At 37.4% G+C, this 21,632-nt stretch overlaps 1 protein-coding gene across 1 annotated transcript; it reads right to left on the minus strand.

Annotated features, from left to right (window-relative positions):
• Positions 1–17,961: 17,961 nt before the first annotated feature.
• Positions 17,962–20,041, minus strand: LOC148063811 (macrophage mannose receptor 1-like). The gene is made up of 2 exons (XM_087811312.1): positions 19,989–20,041; positions 17,962–18,759 (listed from the first exon to the last, which is right to left on the minus strand). The coding sequence occupies exons 1-2, from the start codon at positions 20,003–20,005 to the stop codon at positions 17,973–17,975; spliced, it is 804 nt and encodes a 267-aa protein (XP_087667438.1). The 5' UTR covers positions 20,006–20,041; the 3' UTR covers positions 17,962–17,972.
• Between the last annotated feature and the right edge of the window lie 1,591 nt (positions 20,042–21,632).

Below are 21,632 nucleotides of genomic sequence, written 5' to 3' on the forward strand. Positions count from 1 at the left end.
CATAATCCAATTATGTGTGGTGACATTACATTTGTGTTTTTAAATGGTTTTTAAATGTTTTTTTGTTATCACACACATTTATTTATTCATTTTCCATAACATTTCCATACTTTAATTTATATTAATTTGAGTAAAATGTAATGATTATTTTAAAGGGAAAAATGCTAAATATGTTAAATGCTATGCTACATTTAGCCACAAAGTCTTCAAATATTCCTACAAAAATGTATGTACAAATTAATCGATTTACTACAGCATAGTAAAATGTAAAACATTTTGGGTACCAAATTAGAGAAGTCCTGAGAGTATTTTCCTATTTAATCGCACAGTAACACATGTTTAAATAACTTTTTATTTGATTAAATTTGCATATTTAAAGGCTTAAAAACAACCTGTATATTAATATTTATGTTAATTTCTCTATTTGTGGCTCGAGTTCAATTGTAAACAGAGCAAATACGTTCATGATGTTTGTCTCAGTTTGTTGTTAAATTACATTTCAGGAGCGACATGTGCGTCGACGCGCAGAGGTTTGACTTTGTTAACCTTGACCGACAGTGTAACAAGAAGTTTTGATTGAATGCGAGCGGCACGCGGCCAAATGCCACTGGCAGTCCCGCTCCGGTCATTTGACTTATTTATTTATGCGGCGACGTGTTGCGAGTACCAATGACTCACGACGACATAAGGAACGACTCTAAAGGTTAAAGGTTCTGCTACTGATTACATTCCAGACAGAAACTAAATGAATCATTTCAGTTACCAAAAAAAAAATCCTCTTGCTTTCTGTGTATGTTGGAGAAACAAAGTGACCCAAAAGTTTTGCCTTCACCGGAACTTTTTAATTTATCCTCTACACAAGCTGTTAAAAGTGAATAATTACCTCTGCCAAGGAGGTTCTGACTGAGATCACCTCTATATTATAGATCCTGTTGATATCGTAACAGATGATTTAATATTTGTTGTCTAGAGTACCATCTGGAACCAGGAATCTTTTGAAGGATGTGTTGCTTCTTCTACTGTGTTTTAAAATCCGCTACTTAAACTGCAGTTCTATTGAGGTCTTTTCTCTCAATTATGTAAAAAAAAAAGAAGCTTAAAATACATCTTGGGATTTAATATTGAAAAAAACTTTTACTTTATAATTTGTGTGACATTTTTAACAATACGATACTTCATAAGGACGATCAAACTTTCTAGGAAAGTCGTTGGGCCAAACAAAGTCCACATACTTTTTTTTTATTGTTCTAAATGCTAGTTTTGTTCTTATAATCTTTAGTTATACCTTTATATTTCTATACATTATTTTGACTTCATCAAAAAAGACAAGTTATGGTCGGAATTCTGTCAAAAGTCAACGACTCAATCATATTACATTTAGAGTGTTTTTATGGTGCTGTATTGTATCTTTATGCTCTTTTAAATATCTCAATTTGTTTTTTTTCTGTGTAACAACAAGATCATTACGGTACATGTTGCATAAAAAAGCTTCATAAAAGTGTCAATTTTGGTGAAAACGTACAAATTTTACATCACCAGGAAACAAACATCAACCGCATCTCAGTTTAAAACAAGATTTGCAAGATTCATAGACAGAAAAAGACTGAAAGAGGTCTTTTGATTTGAACAACAGGTTAAAAATCGCTGGGTGTTTAAATATAATGAGCAAAAAGTTTTGGCTGAACTCAGGACCTCGAAGCTCCCCATCGCACCTTGTTTACATGCAAGCGGCGCAAAAGTCAAAGCTGCCCAATTAGTGTAGCTCAAATCTCTCCCTCCGTCCCAGGAGAACGTGAGGGAAACCAAAAAAACCACCAGCGAAAGGTGGAAACATTTTCCATCGGCTCAGATGTTCTCCTAAGACTTTTAACGGGGGGACGACGACGTCGCCGCCGACGGAAAGACGATGAATCAAAAGTTGACAGACGAGTCGATAAAGATCCCTCGGTGGGAGCGACCCGTCTCCCCCTTATCCGTCTCACTTTCAAAGAGCCGTGCTCGCTCCCCCCCCCCCCACCCGGCGGCGGCGGCGTGACCAGCATGCTAACGGGGGGACCCCCTTACCCGTCTGGACGAGGAGCCGCTGGTGTCTATCTTCAGATGGGTGGCGACGAGGACCGACATGGTTGTCGGCTCACACCTTGGTGCAGGAGAAGTTTTGCTGCCGTCTGAGCGGCGTCCTCCCTTCCTGCCGTCTCCCACCCTCCCCTCCAGCGAGGGGAAGGATGACCTGAGGGTCCAGGAGCCCAACCAGAACGCATCCTCTATTCTTCAGAGGGGGGGAATCAATCACGCGGACCCGGGGGTTTGCGCCTGCACAGGGGCGGGCTTCAGGGGTGGGGCGAGGGAAAATGGGGTGGTGTTGTTGTATGTTCTGGCTCTGGGATCATTCAACTTTATCTTAAACGTCTCTCTCGCCTCCTGCTGTCGCTCATGCCTCTTTTAACGAAAAAACTTCATTTGTATTCATAGTATTCGACACACGGATCCCCCTCTGAGCGTGTCTCGTCTAAAATGTGTTTCAATTTTTTAACAACCGCAAGTGTCCATCAAAGATACCAAAGATCTTTTTTGGGATGTTTTAATTCCAGATCATAAAAAAAAGTCAGAGAATCACACTCTTTCTGGCTTTGAAGATAACGACATGAAGAAGGGGAAACGATACAAGATATTACGATACTGTAGTAACAAGGATATATTTGTAGTATTGTCGAGTACTTGACTCTGGTGTTGCAGAATTTACAGACCACATGATTCTTGACAAAGTCGTAACTGATTTAATTTGTTTTAAAACCAAAATATGTCCAAACATCAGCTTTAAAAGCTGCTGGAGTCACTGTATCCTCTAGTCCTCAGTTATCAAATGTTGCAGGATTTCAATGTTTCTTAAACCGCAGAGAACGTAATTACTAGTGATATGTATTTGCAAGAATCTAATAATACAATACATATCAGGATACATGGTCAACGATACGATATATAGTGATACTGTAGTAACAAGAATATATTTGTAGTATTGTTGAGTACTTGACTCTGGTGTTGCAGAATTTACAGACCACATGACTCTTGACAAAGTCATAACTGATGTAATTTCTTTTTAAACCAAGTTAAAAGGTGCTGGAGTGGACCGTATCCTCTCGTCCTCAGTTATCGTCAGGATTTCGTTGGATTTCATTGTCCGGAAGACAGAATGACTGGAGGTTCAATTTCAACACAAAAATGAACAAATGCTTTGAACATTTATATTTTATTGTAACTACAAAAATTGAATAATTTTTTTGTACATACACTTCCGTCTAAAAATATAAAACATAAAAGAAATTGTGATTAAAAATAAATACATCAATATCGCGAAAAATATTGAATATATATCGGCTTATCTCTATTCTCTCAACCCCCTAGTCATGATTCTTGTGTCAAATCTAGGCAAGGGGGGCAAATTTTGGTCGGCAAGTCTTATTATTATGTGGCCCACAAACGCATTTAATCCATGTAGTTTGTCCAAAAATGCAGAAATTGTGACCCACAAGGACAACAGCAACCTAACATTTTGACTTCTATTACGATTGAGTTATTTTATTTATATTCATGATTTCTGAAGTAGAACTCACCAGCTATTATTTCAACTTCACTAAACTGCTTTAAGACAGTGGGTCAGAGACGACACTTGCATTAATTTCCATCACAGTCAAAATGGGTATTTCTTTTAACTTCCAGGCATAAATAACCGATCCATCCCGTTGCAATTGCACCGTTCTAACAGTTGGGGGGAGAAAATTGTTTGTCGGATTCAGCGATCTTTCTGGAGGGACCCGGGGTTGTAGCTTTCTTGGGAAATGAGACGCCCTGGTTTTGCTGAGGGCTTTGAACTGAAGCGTTTGCTGACGTATCAGAACCTAGTTAACCAAGACTTTAATGGGTTAAGACCCTTTAGGGAGTGATCGACCTAAACCCTTAGGAAAGAGAACTTCAAAAATGCTTCCGTTGCAGCTATAAGAAAAAAGAAAGCATTCCTATAAGACTTGCCGACGAAGATTTGGCCCCCCCGCCTTGCTACAGTTTTTTTATGGTTTATATTTCAATAGACGCAAGTGTATGTAGAATAAAATAATTCGATTTTTGTCGTTTAAATAACATAGAAATATTCAAAGCATTTGATCATTTTTGCGTTGAAATTCAACCTCCGGTCATTACGTCCTCCGGGCAATGAAAGCCTGCGAGATCCTGGGGATGACTGAGGACGAGAGGATACAGTTGACTCCATATTTTGGTTTCAAAACAAATGAAAGCAGTTAGGACTTCGTCAAGAGTCATGTGGTCTGTAAATTCTGCAACACCAGAGTCAACTACTCAACAATACTACAAATATATCATACATACTACAGTCTATTATAAATATTTAGCTAGAAATAAAATAGTAGTGTTTTTTTCTTTAAATCTTGTAACAACCTTTGTTTTATTGGAGTAATTAAGGAAGTATTTGTTACTAAAACAGTACAGCACAGGTATTAATTACTTAGATTGCTTCGGGAGTCCTTCGCCCTGAGTAGCTGGGACAGACCTCACTTCTGTCAAACAGTTGCATTGTGGGATTCTAGAGCAATCTTTTTTCTGTAGCAGTAACAAAATATTTACAGTCAGATTTCAATATTTAATGGGATGTTTCCTATTTCCTGTGCAGGGAGCACAAAAGGGTAAACCAAAAAAAAAAAGATGAGGCTGAGGTTTAATTTCGGCGGAGTGATATATAACGCGCTCGTCTTCAAGATCGTAAAACACGTGCACTAACTCACACACACCCTCCACGCCTTGCCAAGAGACGAGGCAGGTGCCTGGCACGAGCCGTGAGATATATTTCCAGACATTTTATCTTTTTAAGTTAATAAAAAAAAGAGGCAGAGATGTGCATGTTCTTATTTCACGCACATGTGGGTGTTTTACGACACGCATTCATGGCTGCCCGGTCATTTCACAGTAAACGTACTTATACGTATATATGTTTGTATTTCTTTTTATTATCTCCGGCTTTTGCCTGCTATAGTCGTGAGTGGTCTCTCGCCTGCAGGTCCTCTCATATGTTTATATTTTCACCCTGTTTTTTATGATTTCCATTTAGTTTTACATTGGCTAATAATGGGAAAACTGTATATAAATACAGAAACAGCATTTCTACTACAGTTCAGTCGCACTTGTGAGACCAGACAAGGATCATGGCCAAACAGGCTTCCTTCCGTAGTTGCTGCTGTACTTCTTAGATTTAATTTAATATCGCGAAGGTTAAATTACATTTTATGTTCATATAATTTCCGGTCCGTTATGTGACGAAAAGTTTGAGTGATTTATTTCTGCCTGATGAATAAAAATGTTTACACGACACTTTTAGCATGTTTTTGCAGGAGGTTTTTAAAGTTTAAATGTTGCAGTGAATGCGTACAAGGCTTCAAGTTTGTTTACCACTCTAATAAAAGTAACTCATTAAAATGTCGCCATTAAATTTCAATTTGTGCTTAATTCGCCTATTTTCTTAACAATGGTTGTATCACAAAGAAATAAACGTTATCGTAACATGAGTTATTTCTTGTATTAGAGAAGAAACCCATAAAATATCAAATAATTGCAATTAGATTGTTGCCCTGATTCCTTTAGCTCTAGTACAGATGGAGAGACTCTGAGTTGGAAAAGGAATTCCAGGGAAAATATGTCCTTTTGTATGGAATATTTGGACAGAACTCGAGTGATAAAGTAGTGAAGATGATCGTGAAGACACAAGTGCGATTTCCATCAAAAAGATTTCCGAAAATGAAATGCTGCCTAAAAAATCCACTCTTTGAAAGATTTTCTGTCGAAGGTTGTTTTTTGGGGCAGAAACTTCAAAACTACATCTTGTGTTTTTCTCAAATTTGTTATAGTCTTACTTCAACTGAATAGTGTCTTGAGATAACTTTGTTAGGATAAGACACTTTAAATAAAATTGAATTGAATTGAATTGATGCTGGGAAAATTCTCTTCCGTCCATAAAGAAAAAAATGTGCCATGTTTTCTTAGCATGAACTGGTTGTGTGACTATGTACCTTTCATTATGTGACGTGTTATTAATGTTGAAAAATTTTCAATATTGAAATATCAGCTTTTAGCCACAGTTGAAGTTTTTTAAGGGCTAATGTAACTAACTTAAAAAACAAACTTTCCTGACTCACTCACATGTTGTCAAATATTAAATTCCTCTCCAAGAAGCATTAAGTCCCTCATCATGACCATGTTTTGAACTTCATAAAGTTCTCCCCCCGTCTGAAATCTCAGCGAACGAGAGGTTACGAGAGCGGAGTCTATAATGACGTAATAATGGCTTCACTTCTCCTCCAGCCAGCGATAATCCCACCCCGCTTTGTTTATACAATGAGTCCCTGTGACAAACACTTATGTCTGACCAATCACAGGATAGTGGGCGTGGTTATGGTAAACAAGATTTCATCTCCATATAGAGAAAAAGTGTTTCCAGTGGGCGGAGCTAAAGCACATTTTCTATAAACAGACACATACCAATGAGTAAAAAAGAGATCCAAGATCAATCTACGAGACAGTCAAATCAACAGTTGCACTTTGGACCTATATTAGCATTAGCATGTATTTTTGACGTTTTTATCTCCACCTAAATATCTCAAACAGTATATAAACTATGGCAAAAAAATGGGTGAAAATGCACCTTTGAAAGACACAACTATTGCTCTATGTCTTGACACCTAACTTTTAGTTTTGTACATGTTTTGTATACATTAAAAAATAAATAAATCAAGTTGTTGCAGCAACGTTGGAATGTAAGACTTTTCTTGCTAGCATGTATGCTTATTTAGACAATCCAGGTCTTGCTAAAACATACAATAGATCCAGTCTACGGTGAGACGATACAATCCTTCCAAAATCTTTCTAAAAATGAGTCTTCAATGGGATCTGTGAAGTACTCTTTGTAGTGCAGAACATCTAAGCTAGTCCCCCCTCGTCCTCCTGTTTTTAAGGTGTCCCAGGAGGAGACGGATGGCAACTCTACCCTTCTCTAGGGTTTAGAACTGCATCGACGACAAGACGCCTTTGGTTAAAACCTCAAATATTATCTCGGAAGAAAAAAAAAAAGCAGCATAAAAATGTCAAGGATAAAATAAATTAAATTCCACCCATTTTTCTTTTCATTAGCTCTCTATGGAAACGCAGACTCACGCCCCCAAAGAAAGAGATTAAAGTTCATCGTTGCTTTCTCACCGCAGGAGATAAGGTTGCATGTGGAAGAATAATTGCGAAACCAGCGAGTGTATTGCAGAATAATAAAGTCTTTGTGTTAATGCGAAACCGCCACGGTTACGGCCGTCGCTGTTAACAAGCTGGTTTGCTGCCATGACATTTCCCCGGAGTCCTTTAAACAAATCCCTGATTGGTCATCTCCGGCGTTCATTTTTGTCACTTTAACTGCACTGATATATGTGCGGCTATGATTATGAACATCGCCGGCTCGCGGTAAATCACTGTAAACGCAATTAGCGTGAAAGGTCAGCGCTGTGATCGGCCGGAGAGGTTGATGGGTAATTTCATCGCGCCGGCGGGACGTTTTCCGAACGCTCGGCTGGAATAAAAGTTAATTTATGTCTTTGCTTAAGATGATTGTTCGCCGGTAGTTTACCATATTATTAGGGATGATTAATGGTCTTTCCTTGTCGAGAAGGTCCGATTTGGACAGCTCGGAACTTGGGATTCGCGTCTTTAAAAGTGTTTTTCAGCTGTGGAATTATAAGAATAAACCCCCCAAAATTGAATCAATAAATCAAGTGAGCCAAACATAAGTGAGTAGGCATTACTAAACTAGGCGGAAGCTTTCACAAGATGAATTCTTGTAAGCGAGATGGAAAGGTGTGTCGCCTCCACCGTCTCCATTTGGAGTGTAATCAAAGGTCCATTCCGCCTCAATTCCCAGGAAACCGTTTTTTTTGTTGTGCCTTGCCGCACTTAACCTTCGGTCGGACCGCGGCACCTGTCCCCCGGCCGGACGAGTCAAAAGCCCCCCCGAACATTCCCCCCGTGGATTTAAAGATTTATATCACTGTACTTGGTATGCTCCTCAGACGGGCACTCTCGGTTGCACGGGGCGGACGTGCGAGTGCATGAAGAGGCAGCGCAACAGTGCTTGTCTGAATCTGAATCAGTGTGGGAAGACATACCCAACCAGCCCGGGGTGGGGTCTCTGGGACTAAACACTGGAGGAGCTCGCTAAGGATTCCTTCATTGGTTCATGTGTTTTTTGGGCTAGTAGCTTGACTACATCTTATTAATAAGTAATGTCATGATTTGAGCAATTCAATTTAATAAAAAAGTTGACCCAGAGACACAAGTCGTTCACCTTGACCAACATCGTAAAACGACAATTGCCGTTCACCTTGACAAACACAAGGGATACCTCACGTACATTTGTTTCGGGCCACCGGGTCATCTGAACACAGAGATTACACCGCGGTGGATATTAAGAGATTAAATATAGAGTATATATAACATCGGTAGTATCACTGTATACCTGTATAGCAGTTTCACAATTGTTTTTTTTACATTTTAACATAAATCTTATCCCAGCTGCATAAGGTGATAGACGGAGGGCACAGAGGTAAACGAACTCCACGAGGACATGGGTAACAGCCCTAACCAATATGCCACTGTAGGCCTACCATCTGGATCCTTGAATCTTTAGAAGTACCATATTTTCCGGACTATAAGTCGCACCAGCCATAAAATGCATAATAAAGAAGGAAAAAACATATATAAGTCGCACTGGAGTATAAGAAAGGAAGGGAGGAAATTTATTTAATAAAATCCAACACCAAGAACAGACACGTCATCTTGAAAGGCAGTTTAAAATAAAAATAGAATAGAGGCAACAACAGGCTGAATAATTGTACGGTATGTTACGTTACATGACACAACTGAGAACCTGGTATGTTAACATAACATATTAAGAGTTATTCAGATAACTATAGCATAAATAACATGCTAAGAAGTTTACCAAACCATCCGTGTAACTCCAAATAACTAAAATCAAATGAAATCTTCATCCTCGGTGTCACTTTTAAACAACTCCGCTAACTCTGGAGGTAGAAGATGCGGCGCTTCCTCTTCTACGTCGAAATTATCAAGACAGGCCTAGAGCGCCCTCTTGCGGTTTAGTGTGAAAATAAAATGTGAAATGATATACCGGTAATAATGTGTTAATAATTTCACACATAAGTCGCTCCAGAGTAGAAGCCCACCCCTGGCCCAACTATGAAAAAAAACTGCGATTTATAGTCCGGAAAATACAGTACTTTTCACTTTCCGTACAGAACTAGCCTCAATCCGATCTGTTAATGCTATTGATGATTTCAAATGCTAAAAAAGCATCTTGTTATATCGATCTCATCACTCTGTCAGAAGTGTATGAATCTTCTGGTAATGTTCTTGCCTAAGATGTGGGTCAGTGGAAGCATCTTTTGTGCGTTTGATCAATCGTAATCTGTAATCAAGACATAACTAATCGAACCGACTAGAATTAGGGAGATAGAAAATAGCGACATTTTAGCGTCTGATTCCGGCATTAGAAGCCGGGACAGCCATCATAGAAACCCAGTGCGAGGCAACGGTCCCCCCGAGAGAAAAACCCACAACACAACAGTTAGTGGTGACAAACGACTACCGCCAAACGCTGCTCTCCCACGGCTGCCGGGCATTCCCGCCTGTTTCCAGCCGCCTAAATTTGATTCCGCTGAACAATCTGCCATTGTTCGCCGACGCATTATCGCTCTCAAAGCGGCCATTGGACGAAATAAACAGATGGTATCAAAGCGTGTGTGCGGCGGGATGTCTGTGTGGACCTGTGGAAAATGAAAGTGGTTTTATGGCGACTAATAGAGGCTGCGGACAGCAATACAAACATTTTAAACAGCCAATTCAAAGAGCGATGGCTCAATACAGAAAAAAAAAAAAAAACCAAGGGCATGCCTGAGAGAATGCTGAGAGCCTCGAGAAGACGTTTCATCCATACATGTTTCTTTCTGCATACAAATGGTTTCTCTGAAAGTCGGAGAAGATTTTCCAGTTCGTGCATTCTTTAAAATGATGAGAAGTTTAGCCACTTGGATGAACATAAAACACTTTTTTTTTGGATGCAATTCCAGTTTTTATCGTATCAAAAATGATTCCAGTTCTTTATTTCTGAGCCAACGGCATTGAGCTTTATCGTTAGTTTTTTGTTAATTGCTGCTGAAATGGCAACTCCAGTTTCTTCCCAATAAAAATGCAGAAAAATGAAGGACTGAAAATTGTCAGTATTGCAGGTTTGTGTGAATTTTCTTTAGTACTGTGATAGGTGACCCCTACAATCCCGAGAAGTATAGGTGGTAGAAAATTATTGTATTATTGAAAATAATTAATGTTGTTTGTTGTTACACTTCTTTTTTTTAAGGTGCAACATATTCTCTTGCAATCCAACAACTGCCTCACAATCATCGACTATATTTGTCTCCTCGCAAAATAACTCAAAATCGGACTCATTTGTGTCGATAATTTATTTTTAAGATATTTTTTTTAAAGCTGATACAATATTTCAAATGTGTTTAAATACAAATCTTAAATAAATGAAGGGCAATTATATTAAGTAAAGAAATCAAAATATTGGATTGAACAAGCTGCTTGGCAGAGGTCTGCGTCTCCTGACAGTCTTTTCTCGTTTTTTAAGGTGCATTTTCTCTATTATTACTTTCCAATCACACCTGTTTAAAAATACTTAACCATCATTCTCTGCTTGTACCTCTCCTTTGTTGGTCAAATGTCTTGGTGTGTCCTAAAAAGATGTATTATTATTATTAAAAATGTTTTACTTTAACTTACTTTATTATTTAACTTGGAAATTAAAGCATCAAAAATCAATATGCCGATGTTTTATTATTTGAATTTTGATCTCCAGTTTATCTTATTCAATTTTATTTTCAAAAAATGAAACCAAATGTCCCTGCATTCTTTTTTCATAGTTTTTCCACCTCTTTTTTTTTTCGGTTTCTCGTTTGTTTCTTCATGAATCTAATGATGTTTTCAACCTGGAATCACGGCGATAAAGTAGTTTGCCTCGAGCGTCCCGACAGGTCAATAGAGACTTTGCCTGTCGTCGGGAAATATTCAAACGTCCGTCATTACGAAGCAGAGCACAGTAGCACCTGATCTCGTAAACATCAGGCAACACCGGCAGAAGTGAGGAGGGCAGATAAGACGCCGTCTGGCATAATATGAATTGAATCTTTGTGCTTCGTGATGCAGCAGGTCGGAATGAATAGCAATGATTTAATCAGCCTGGTGTTAATTTGATCATACATTTGCATCTGATTTATAATCCATATGAGAGCGGGACGAGATCCTCGGTCGTACGGTAGATCAGTGAGCAGGATGTTCTTGAAAAGTGGCCACGAGTTGAACCAGCCTTCTATTTATTTATGAAGCTTAAATATTTAATCTCATAAAATGATGCTCAACCCACGTGAGCACTCGTCTATGTTTCTGTGTTGTTGTCCGTGAAGTCTGACATGATAATGAATCTTTACCGAATCATTAAGATCCTGTTTGTCCAGCTCAAAGTGTGTCCAGGGAGGGTAAAGGATTCAAATATTGACTCAATAAAGTCTTGACTCGGCAAATGTTACCGCAGAGGAGTCAAACGGAGAGGTCGAGATTCAAGTCTAGATGACGGGTTCTTGACTCACATCGTCTATGTTTCAGTTCTACTTCAAAATGACAGAAAAGTGAGACTAAAGTCCTTTTGAGCTCTTAGTTCACAATGTCCATGAAGGTCACTACGGCTTCGTAGTGTCACGTAACACCCAGAGATAATTTGTGTCAGCCAACATGCATGTCCTGTTATAAGAGTGAATAGTTGAAAATCACATGTGTTTTAATCTCCAAAGAGGGAAAGAAGAGTGTGAAGAGAGTGATTAATAAACTGCCTCATTCAACGCAAAACTCACTTTTATTTAATACTAGCGAGCCTCAGGGACTTGTACTTTGCTGAGTGATACTATGGCGCTTCACGGAGTAATAAAACAAAGCCGTGAGGAGAAATACTACATAGCCTCCCGGAGTAAGGCCTCATGGTTATACCACAACACTTTGGACACTAATATAACAGAGCCTTGCAGAGTTATACTACCGAGATTGGTGGAGTAATACTATGAAGCCTCACCGTTTTACCATGACACTCCGTGGAGTAATACTACGCCGTCATGTGGAGTAATACTATGTAGCCTCCCGGAGTAAGGCCATAGCACCTCACAGTTATACCACAATACTTTGGGGAGTAATATAACAGAGCCTTGCAGAGTAATACTACCGAGCTTGGTGGAGTAATACTACGAAGCCTCACGGTTTTACCATGACGCTTCATGGAGTAATTCTAAGCCTTCTCGTGGAGTAATACTACAAAGCCTCCCGGAGTAAGGCCATAGCGCCTCACAGCTATACCACAACACTTTGGACAATAATATAACAGAGCCTTGCAGAGTAATACTAACGAGCTTGGTGGAGAAATACTAAGAAGCCTCACGGTTTTACCAGAACACTTTGTGAAGTAATACCACAGTGTCATGTGGAGTAATACTATGTAGCCTCCCGAAGTAATACCATAGCGCTTCACAGAGTAATGCTGCGGAGCCTCACAGAGTAATACAACTACGCTTCGTGGAGTAATACTCCATAGCCTCCTGGAGTAACGCCATAGTTCCACAGTTATACCAGAATGTTTCAGGGGGTTGGACTACAAAGCCTGGTGGAGTAATACTATGAAGCCTTGTGGTTGTACCCAAATGCTTCACAGAGTAGTACTGCTGAGCCTCTCGGAGTAATACCACAGAGCCTTGCGGTTGTACCGCAACACTTCAGAGACTAATAGAAAAGAGCCTTGCGGAGTAACACCATGGCTTCTCGCTTCGTAGTTTACTAACATTGATTTGATTGATTTTTGAGCGCCACGTACCACATGAAAAAATCGTCTGAGGTCAGTAAGTACAAGCAGAATTTATACATTGGGTGCAATGGATATCACCATATCATTTAGAACAGGCCACTTTAAATGACTGAATTCACAATACTGTACTTATAAAGATTAAATAGTATTTCATACTAGAACATTTACTTAAGTAGCAGTAATTAAGCGTGTTAATCGCAGAAAAAACGTATTTCAGTTTCTGAGTGATACTATGGCGCTTCACAGATTAATACAACTGCGCCTTGAGGAGTAATACCACATAGCCCTAGTGCCTAACAGTTATACCACAACACTTTGGGGAGTAATATAACAGAGGCTCGCAGAGTAATACTACCGAGCTTGGTGGAGTAATACTACGGAGCCTCACGGTTTTACCACAACGCTTCACGGAGTAATGCATCTGCGCCATGTGGAGTAATACTACATAGGCTCCTGGAGTAATACCACAATACTTCGGGGAGTAATACTATGGTATATATAATACTTCATTTAATGAAGTAGCGGCAATTAAATGTGTTCAAAGTAGAAAGAACTTTTTTTAACTTTAGTTTGGTTGCCAATTCAATTATCGGGAATCGGAGAAAAGAACTGGACAAGCCTGACAAAATAGAGATTGGACTTTATTGTTTTAAGGTCAAGTTTGTCCACAAACTTAACCAATAGTTGTTATTTGCTTCTCAGGATGATGGCGAGCCACACTAAGACCTGAACCTCAGACATTAACATGCGTTCACACTTCCTGCTGTCAACACATACTCTGGAGAAACACACAAACAAACATCACATATACGCAAATTTTAACCAAGTCTATTTCCATATGAGGTTTTACAGTAAACTGAACAAAAGGTCAAAAATGTTATCATAAATATAAAAATCTGATTTTGGACGTAAAACTCTGCTGCTTTATTTTCAGCCCACAACTTCGGAATAAGTTTGTTTGAAGCCCGAGGCAGCAAATGATTAAGAAAGTTATGCAGTTAAGATGCCTCCAGCAGGGGGCAAACTAACTCCAGCGAGGGGGGCCGCAGGAGTCCACCATTGATTTCCTGAATATAGCTCTGGACTGTGAGGGGTCAGCAGAAGTTCACTGGATTGAATCTGCTTGAATAATAACCGCATTTCTCTTAATGATTAAATTAAAATGGAGAAATACTGATTAAAAAAAAAAAATACTGGAATATCGATTTGAATGAGAAAAATAAACTACTTAATTAAGAGAAAAGGGAGAAAAAAACCTTGTGAAACTTTAAATAATTGTGATATCACCACATAATTGTCAATATTAAAGCAAAATAGGTTTGGATTGATAATATTAAAAAATATATAAATGTTTTTAAAAAAAATGACTTATTAATGGATTTTTAGTGAAAAGGGAAATAAAATAAACATATTCTTGAATATTAAACTGAAAATGAAGCCAAATGATTGTATATATGAACATAAAATGTACGCATTAAATGTATTCAGATATAAAACATGACCAAAACTATAACATCATCATACGTTTCACCAGTGTTGATACATTTAACATACTGATGCGCCCTCTACAGGCAGACAGGCACATCACAGCTGTAATTCTCAAGCCCTCCAGAGGGATTTCAACAATTGAATCATGCATGAAAACATGGCCCTCACTTTTGCACACCAGAATAAATGGGTCTATTTCTCGCCCTCACAGTCCGAGGAGATTGAGTTATGGGTCGAGTTATCGGTGGATTGAATAGAACGGTTGCTGCTGTCGTAGGTGAATCGATGAAGGAAAACATTCGGCTGTGACAAGAACCATGAGGTCGAAAAGTTCATAAATGGCATCAGAAAATGATTATTTGAGATATTAACAGAGTAGGAGAGGATTGTATTTGATGAAAGATGAATGAAAACTGGATTTAACTGCATGAATAAGTGGGGAAAACAAGAAACATTTCTTTTTGTTTTACCTTCCATATGTAATGGATTTTTTATTTTTATTTCTCATTTATTTGCATATCAGAAATAATCAGAAAAGAGATGGAGTGGATTCTTAAATCTAATGACAATTGAGGAATACAAGTAAATGAGAAAACTGCGGAAGGATTTTGATATAATAATAATAGTGATTTACAAAAAATAAATAAAATTAAAATAAATCATGGGAGAGAAATTGCCATTGTTAGCTTGTCAGTAAGGTATCTCATTCATGAACTGTCAAATATAAAATAAATTAAATAAATAAATTGCCAATGAGAATTACGGAATTGTCAACCACAGAAAACAAGCCAACAACTTATTTCATTATTTTTGACATGAAAAATCACCATTAAATGTATGCCCTTGATACTATAAGATGTATTTTTTACATACAAGAATTACAAATTATATTTATCTGTTCAGTTTGACATACCGCCCCGTAACACTTAAATATTATGGCTTTTACAAAGACACAGTTTCTTTACATGACATTCAAAATACAGTTGATACCATTCAAAGTCTAGCCGGAGCCAAAGTCTTAAGCAGGTACGTTCACAAATGATTTAATGTTTTATTTTGCTGCGTTATGGTTACGACAATAATACCCTGTAACACTTAATATAGTTTATATAGTTTTTGGGTTGTTTTTTTAAACTGAAAACTAACATAAATACAATATAAAGTAAGAGCTATTTATGCTAGCTTAGCTGGTAGATTACAGTGCTAGCTAAAACTGTAGTACATTTAATTTTATTCTTGTTCTATTTTTTTTAATTTAAACATAATATTATTAACATTTCTCATTTGTGTATACAATTCGCGTTTATCTAAAAAATGACATCTGGATTACCTTAAAAAAAACATAATATTTATCGTTATTTATGACGATGGAGGGAAAAAAATGTGTTCAGGTCACGTGTCTCACTTACGTCTGTTTAAATCAAAAAGTCAAATGGTGATTTATTTATTTCAAAAGAAGGAAAATGACATGAATGTATAAATGTATTTACGATTAATTAATGAATAATAATAATTATCTTAAGATAAAATAACTCGTTTTAGTAACTAGTTTCAACATCTAGGGTCTGTAGGTGAGGATATCATGAGGAAATCTTCCTAAAACTCGGTGGACAATGAAGAATATTAAAAGTATAAATTACCTTCTCCACCTTCACCGAACCTTTCCGGTAGTTTCCAGCTCCAGCGGATGAGTTCATGTTCGTGGTAACAACTCGAACAACTTCTCTGCTGGTGTCGCGGGTCTAGAGGAGCTCCTGCAGGAGATGATGATCTTCTCGCTGCTGCTTCAAACCCAACACTATCCTAGACTCTTTCGAACCCAACACTCTCGTAGACTCGACGACTGAGATCCAGAGACTCGAACGATGATCCAGAGACTCGAACACTCGCTGCTCGCGCGCCTGTGAGACTGACACGAGCGCATCCACGTCCAGAATCAGCGACTCTTGAAAGTGTCCACGTGACCATGTTTTTATTTCACGTCATCTATTTAAAATGATGTCGCTTTTTTTATACTAACCGTGCGAAGTATGTAAGACCAGAATCATTTCCTATCTTTATACCTGATATAGGAAAGTATTATGTATATATATATATATATATATATATATATATATATATAATTCATTTTTATAATGAGCGAGATAGTTGTAACAACCATGTAATGAACTTTCTTTTCCCCAAAAATGTTTTCCTGACATAGGAAAATGATATATATATTTGTAAATGTATGTTTATGTTTATGTATATGTATATATGTATATGTTTGTATATGTGTATATGTTTATGTATATATGTATTTGTATATGTATATATCTCTCTCTCTCTATATATATATATATATATCTATACATCTAAATATCTAAGATATATAGAGAGATATGTATATATGATATGAGAGATACAGTATGTATATGTATATAGATATATTTAAATAAGTGATATTTGTAGAGCGCTTTTCCAGACCAGGGTCACAAAGCTCTTAAACAATTAAAATACTCAATAAATGTATATGTACAGTATATGTATATATATGTGTATTTGTATATGTACATGTATATGTATATGTATATGTATATATGTATATGTATATATATATCTATATATAGATATATATGTATACGCATATATATTCATATGTATATATATATATACATATACGTATATATATGTATATGTATATATATATATAAATATATTAAGCACTTTAAAAGTTGTTGTCCCTGTAGAATATTTTTTATAAATAAACTGTTCAGTTTTTTTATTATGGGGTGGTTAGGTTAATTATTAACAGATCTTGTCTACAATAACCAGCCAGTAAGTAATTAACTACCTACTTACCGACCGACCGACGACCTACGATGTTGCAAAATAAACAACTTAATTTTAACTTTTTTTTTGGGGTGGTGAGGTTAGGGTTATAGGGTCTTGACTACCTTAAATGAATCAAAATATTCTTCAAAATTGTTTTTTTTTTTAATTTGAGACCTTGGCTCCAGCAAAGGTTTTGATTGTTGTCACCATGATGTCACATAGGTAAACTGCGTCTTCATAGCAGCCAGAACATGCGTTACTGGGTGTTACCCAAAGATGCAAAGTGTTATGGGTGGTACATTTCACCCACAGCTAGCATTATTACCGACTACCTAAGCTACCAAGTATTTTATACAGTTTTAAGTTCTTGTCACAAAAGAAGTTTGAGTTTGATGTGACGTTACATATGAAAGTGAGTCGTTGTAGCAGCCAGAACATGTGTTACGGGGTTGTGTGTTCAACTGCAGCACCGATGAGACATTTAGGACCCGAACCCCGAACAAGTCACAGCGCCACCTGCTGTAATGGAGGATACGTTGCATCAATGAATCAGGACTGGGGAAAACCTTCGATTGTTTGTGATGTTTCAACCACAGTCTTAATGTTGACATTTATTGGTCGAACACAAATGACATTTAGACACAAAACTATGACTTTACCCAAAACTGTTGGTCTGACAGACATAATGGCGAAGGTTGCGACAAATATTGTCGTCCCAGTTGTTGAGCCAGTCCTTGTGCTTCGTGTCCTCCGGAGGCACTATCGCCACACAGTCCTGTCCCGCCTTGTCTTTGATCCACGAGGCCTGAGCGTTGTTGGGCTCGTTCTCCCGCCAGAAGGATCTGGTCAGGACGCGTCCGTCGACCCAGTAGAACGTGTTCTCCGTGATCATGTCGTGCAGTCCGATCCAGATGGCTTGAATGTTCCTTATCTTGGCGAGGTGTCGGTACGACATGTTGGACAGAAACACCTGGTCGTCGTAGTCCAAGATGATGGCCAAGGTCCCGCCCAGCTCTCGACACCGGTCCCCGGCCTTCTCCCAGGTCTTGGGTTTCTTCTCGATCATGTAGCAGCGGGTCTTGTGCTCCTCCCAGCCTGCCTTGCAGCGCTTGCACTTGAGAGTGTCTCTGTCGCACATTTCCCAGAGAGACTTGGGGAGCTTGTTGGACTTCAACATGCTGGTCTTGGTGACGTACTCCTTCTGCTTGACCTGCAGCAGCTCGGAGGTCTCGTTGTTCAGCTTCCGCAGGAGCACGATGGGTCCGACCACGACGCCTATGGCCACGATCACCACCAGGATCGTGACGACGACCAGACAGAGCGGCGGTCCCGACTCGCCGGATTCCTCGTACGTCGACAGGTCATCTTCGAGGTCGTCGATTTCGTAGTGATCCTCGGAGTTTTCGATGTTATTGGCCTCGGTTATCTCATTCCAACTTGAACTGGGGGAAGACGGAACAAAGTGCAAAGGTTATTTATTTTATTCATACGAGTGAAAAATTGGAAAAACTTGGGTCGCGATCCAATAACGTCATGATAAATGGATGAAACTGTTCAAAACCTTTCGACTTTTTTTATGAAATTGGAAATTTTGAGAATTTATTCTCTAATATAGTTAGATATGTTACGGAATGATTGCAGTTAGCATAAAACTAGTAGGTATATTTTTGGTTTAACAGAAATTCTGGAGATTTTATATTCCAGTATACTAAGATAGAATGTTTAAGTGAATGACTGTGAAGTGTATTTTTTATTTAACCTACATTTTTGAGTAATTATATTCCAGTATAGTGAGATAGAATGTTTTAGTGAATGACTGAAGTGTATTTTTTATTTAACCTACATTTTTGAGTATTTATATTCCAATATAGTAATATATACCAAGGGGTACAGATTGAATGCAGCTAGCACTGCAGCAAAAACCTCAAGATACTTGGTTTACTATTAGATTATATCACGATAAATAAATATAACTGTTTGAAAAATACTTTGTGTCACAACACGATCTGGAGTTTATAATCCATGCGTTTGTGTTTTTACATTTAGACTATTGTAACAGTTTATTTTCATGTATAAACAAGAAGGATGTGTCTCGCCTGCAGTTGATACAAAACTCTGCAGCGAGAATTCTGAACCACTCTAGTAGAAGAACTCACATTTCTCCGATCCTTAAAACTCTTCACTGGCTTCCAGTTTCTTTCAGGATCAACTTTGAAATTCTGGTTCTTACTTTCATCGATTATTACATTTTCGTCACATTACAAGATTTATGTGGTTCATGTGGTGGTTAAACTACATTTATCAACACAAAAAAATAAAACCGTCAAAAAAAAAAAGCCACAACATTGGAGTTACAGGGTTCCGACACTAGGGCGTGCCAAAATACATTTTGTTTATCTTACGTATTTATGCTTTAGTCACACTCAAATCATCCAAAAAAATGTAAAGGCGTTAAAACTACCAGTGCTAGCATGAATCATGAAATTATTTTTCAAAAGAAAAAATCAAATTTATTAACTAAAATGTGATTAATTATGTTCATTGAAATAATATTTATCTAAATATATATATATTCAGAATCTGTAGTCGACCTAATACTTTACATTGATTCCGAGCATTACAAGTTGGTAAACGTTTTAAGCAAGAGAAGAAGACATGTTTTCAACTTTACCTGCTTTGTGTACTCATTTATGTTTCATTCTGGGAAGGAAGTATTATGCGTCTAAAGTCCAGAGTCTCATTTGTCGCTCGATGAGCTTTTCTTGTTTAATATAACTTTTTTTTCTATGACAGAACGGCATCATCAAAGCCGTGTGACTCTAACTTTAAAGTCCTCAGTCGGGCTGCAACTTTAAAGCCACAATACAGTCGAGCGGCTGTTTAAACAGGACGAGCGTCGTTCTCTTTCTCCTCGGACAATTCTTTTTTCTTTTTTTTAAACGAAGGTCATCCTGGATCAAAGAGGCGCGAGAGGTTAATGATGACTCTTGAACCATTGGGGACGAAGAAGTCTTAAATAATGCAGGAGCTGGTAATGATGGTTGAAGGAAGATCAGAGGATTTACATTTCAAACTTTGTAAGGTTTGAAAGTGACGAACTTATAAATACTCCTAAAAACCTGTTTGTTGTCGACATCTAGGTGGATTTTACCATACAGTGTGTGGGTTTGTGTAAGTATGTGTGTGTTTATAAATGAGTATATGTATGTCTGTGTTTTTATATTTTTGTTTACGTATTTGTGTGTTTATAAAATGTGTGTATATGTTTATATGTATGTGTGTGTTTATAAAATTAGTGTATATGTATGTCTGCATTTATAAATGTGTGTATGTATGTATGTATATATGTGTAATATGTATGTCTGTGTTTATATATAAATATATGTGTGTGTATATGTAAGTATGTGTTTGTAAATGTGTGTATGTATGTATATATGTGTAATATGTATGTCTGTGTTTATATATGAATATGTGTGTGTATATGTAAGTGTGTTTATAAATGTGTGTATGTATGTATATATGTGTATATGTATGTCTGTGTTTATAAATGGGTGTGATTGTATATCTATATATATATATATATATACATATATATGTGTGTGTATTTAAAAATATATATATGTATGTCTGTTTAATTATGTGTACATGTGTGTGTTTATATGTGTATATGTATGTCTGTGTTTATTTATGTGTATATGTATGTATGTGTTTATAAATGTGTATAACATTTCTAGTGATAATTGCTTTTGCTGATTTGTAATAAACTGAACTAACTTTGGAAAAAAAACACTTGTATCATTGTATTTCTAACGTGACTGTAAGTCATTCACATTGTGTCGAATCTAAAAATGATCTGTCAATCGAAAAAGAAAAAAAAGGCAAGTGCAAGGTTCAGTCTGGATATTATCATACTTTAGGCACAGATTAGTGAGAGGAAACTTTTTCATTTCCCTCTTGAGTCCATGCCACACCTAGGTTAGACTTAGGTCACCATAATAGTTCATAAAAGGGCGTGGCTTGTGAAGGCCACACCCATGCTGTATTTAGGTCGTCAACAGAATTGGTCATATATATATATATTTATATATATATATATATATATATAGGCCCAACTAGCTGTTAGCTAAGATCTACTGCCACCTACTGCCCCATACTCTTAATTGAATATTTCAAATGCCAAAAAAGGACAATTATATCTGAGCGAGACAATAATATCAGTAAGTCATTTATATTTGTAAAACACCTTTTGTTGCATTGAGTTTTATTAGAAAGTGTACTTAAGACGTTATAACACACACGCTATACATATATATCT

This window comes from Callionymus lyra, chromosome 16 (genome assembly GCF_982586985.1).
Source record: "Callionymus lyra chromosome 16, fCalLyr1.hap1.1, whole genome shotgun sequence".
In the NCBI taxonomy this organism is placed as follows: Eukaryota; Metazoa; Chordata; class Actinopteri; order Syngnathiformes; family Callionymidae; genus Callionymus; species Callionymus lyra.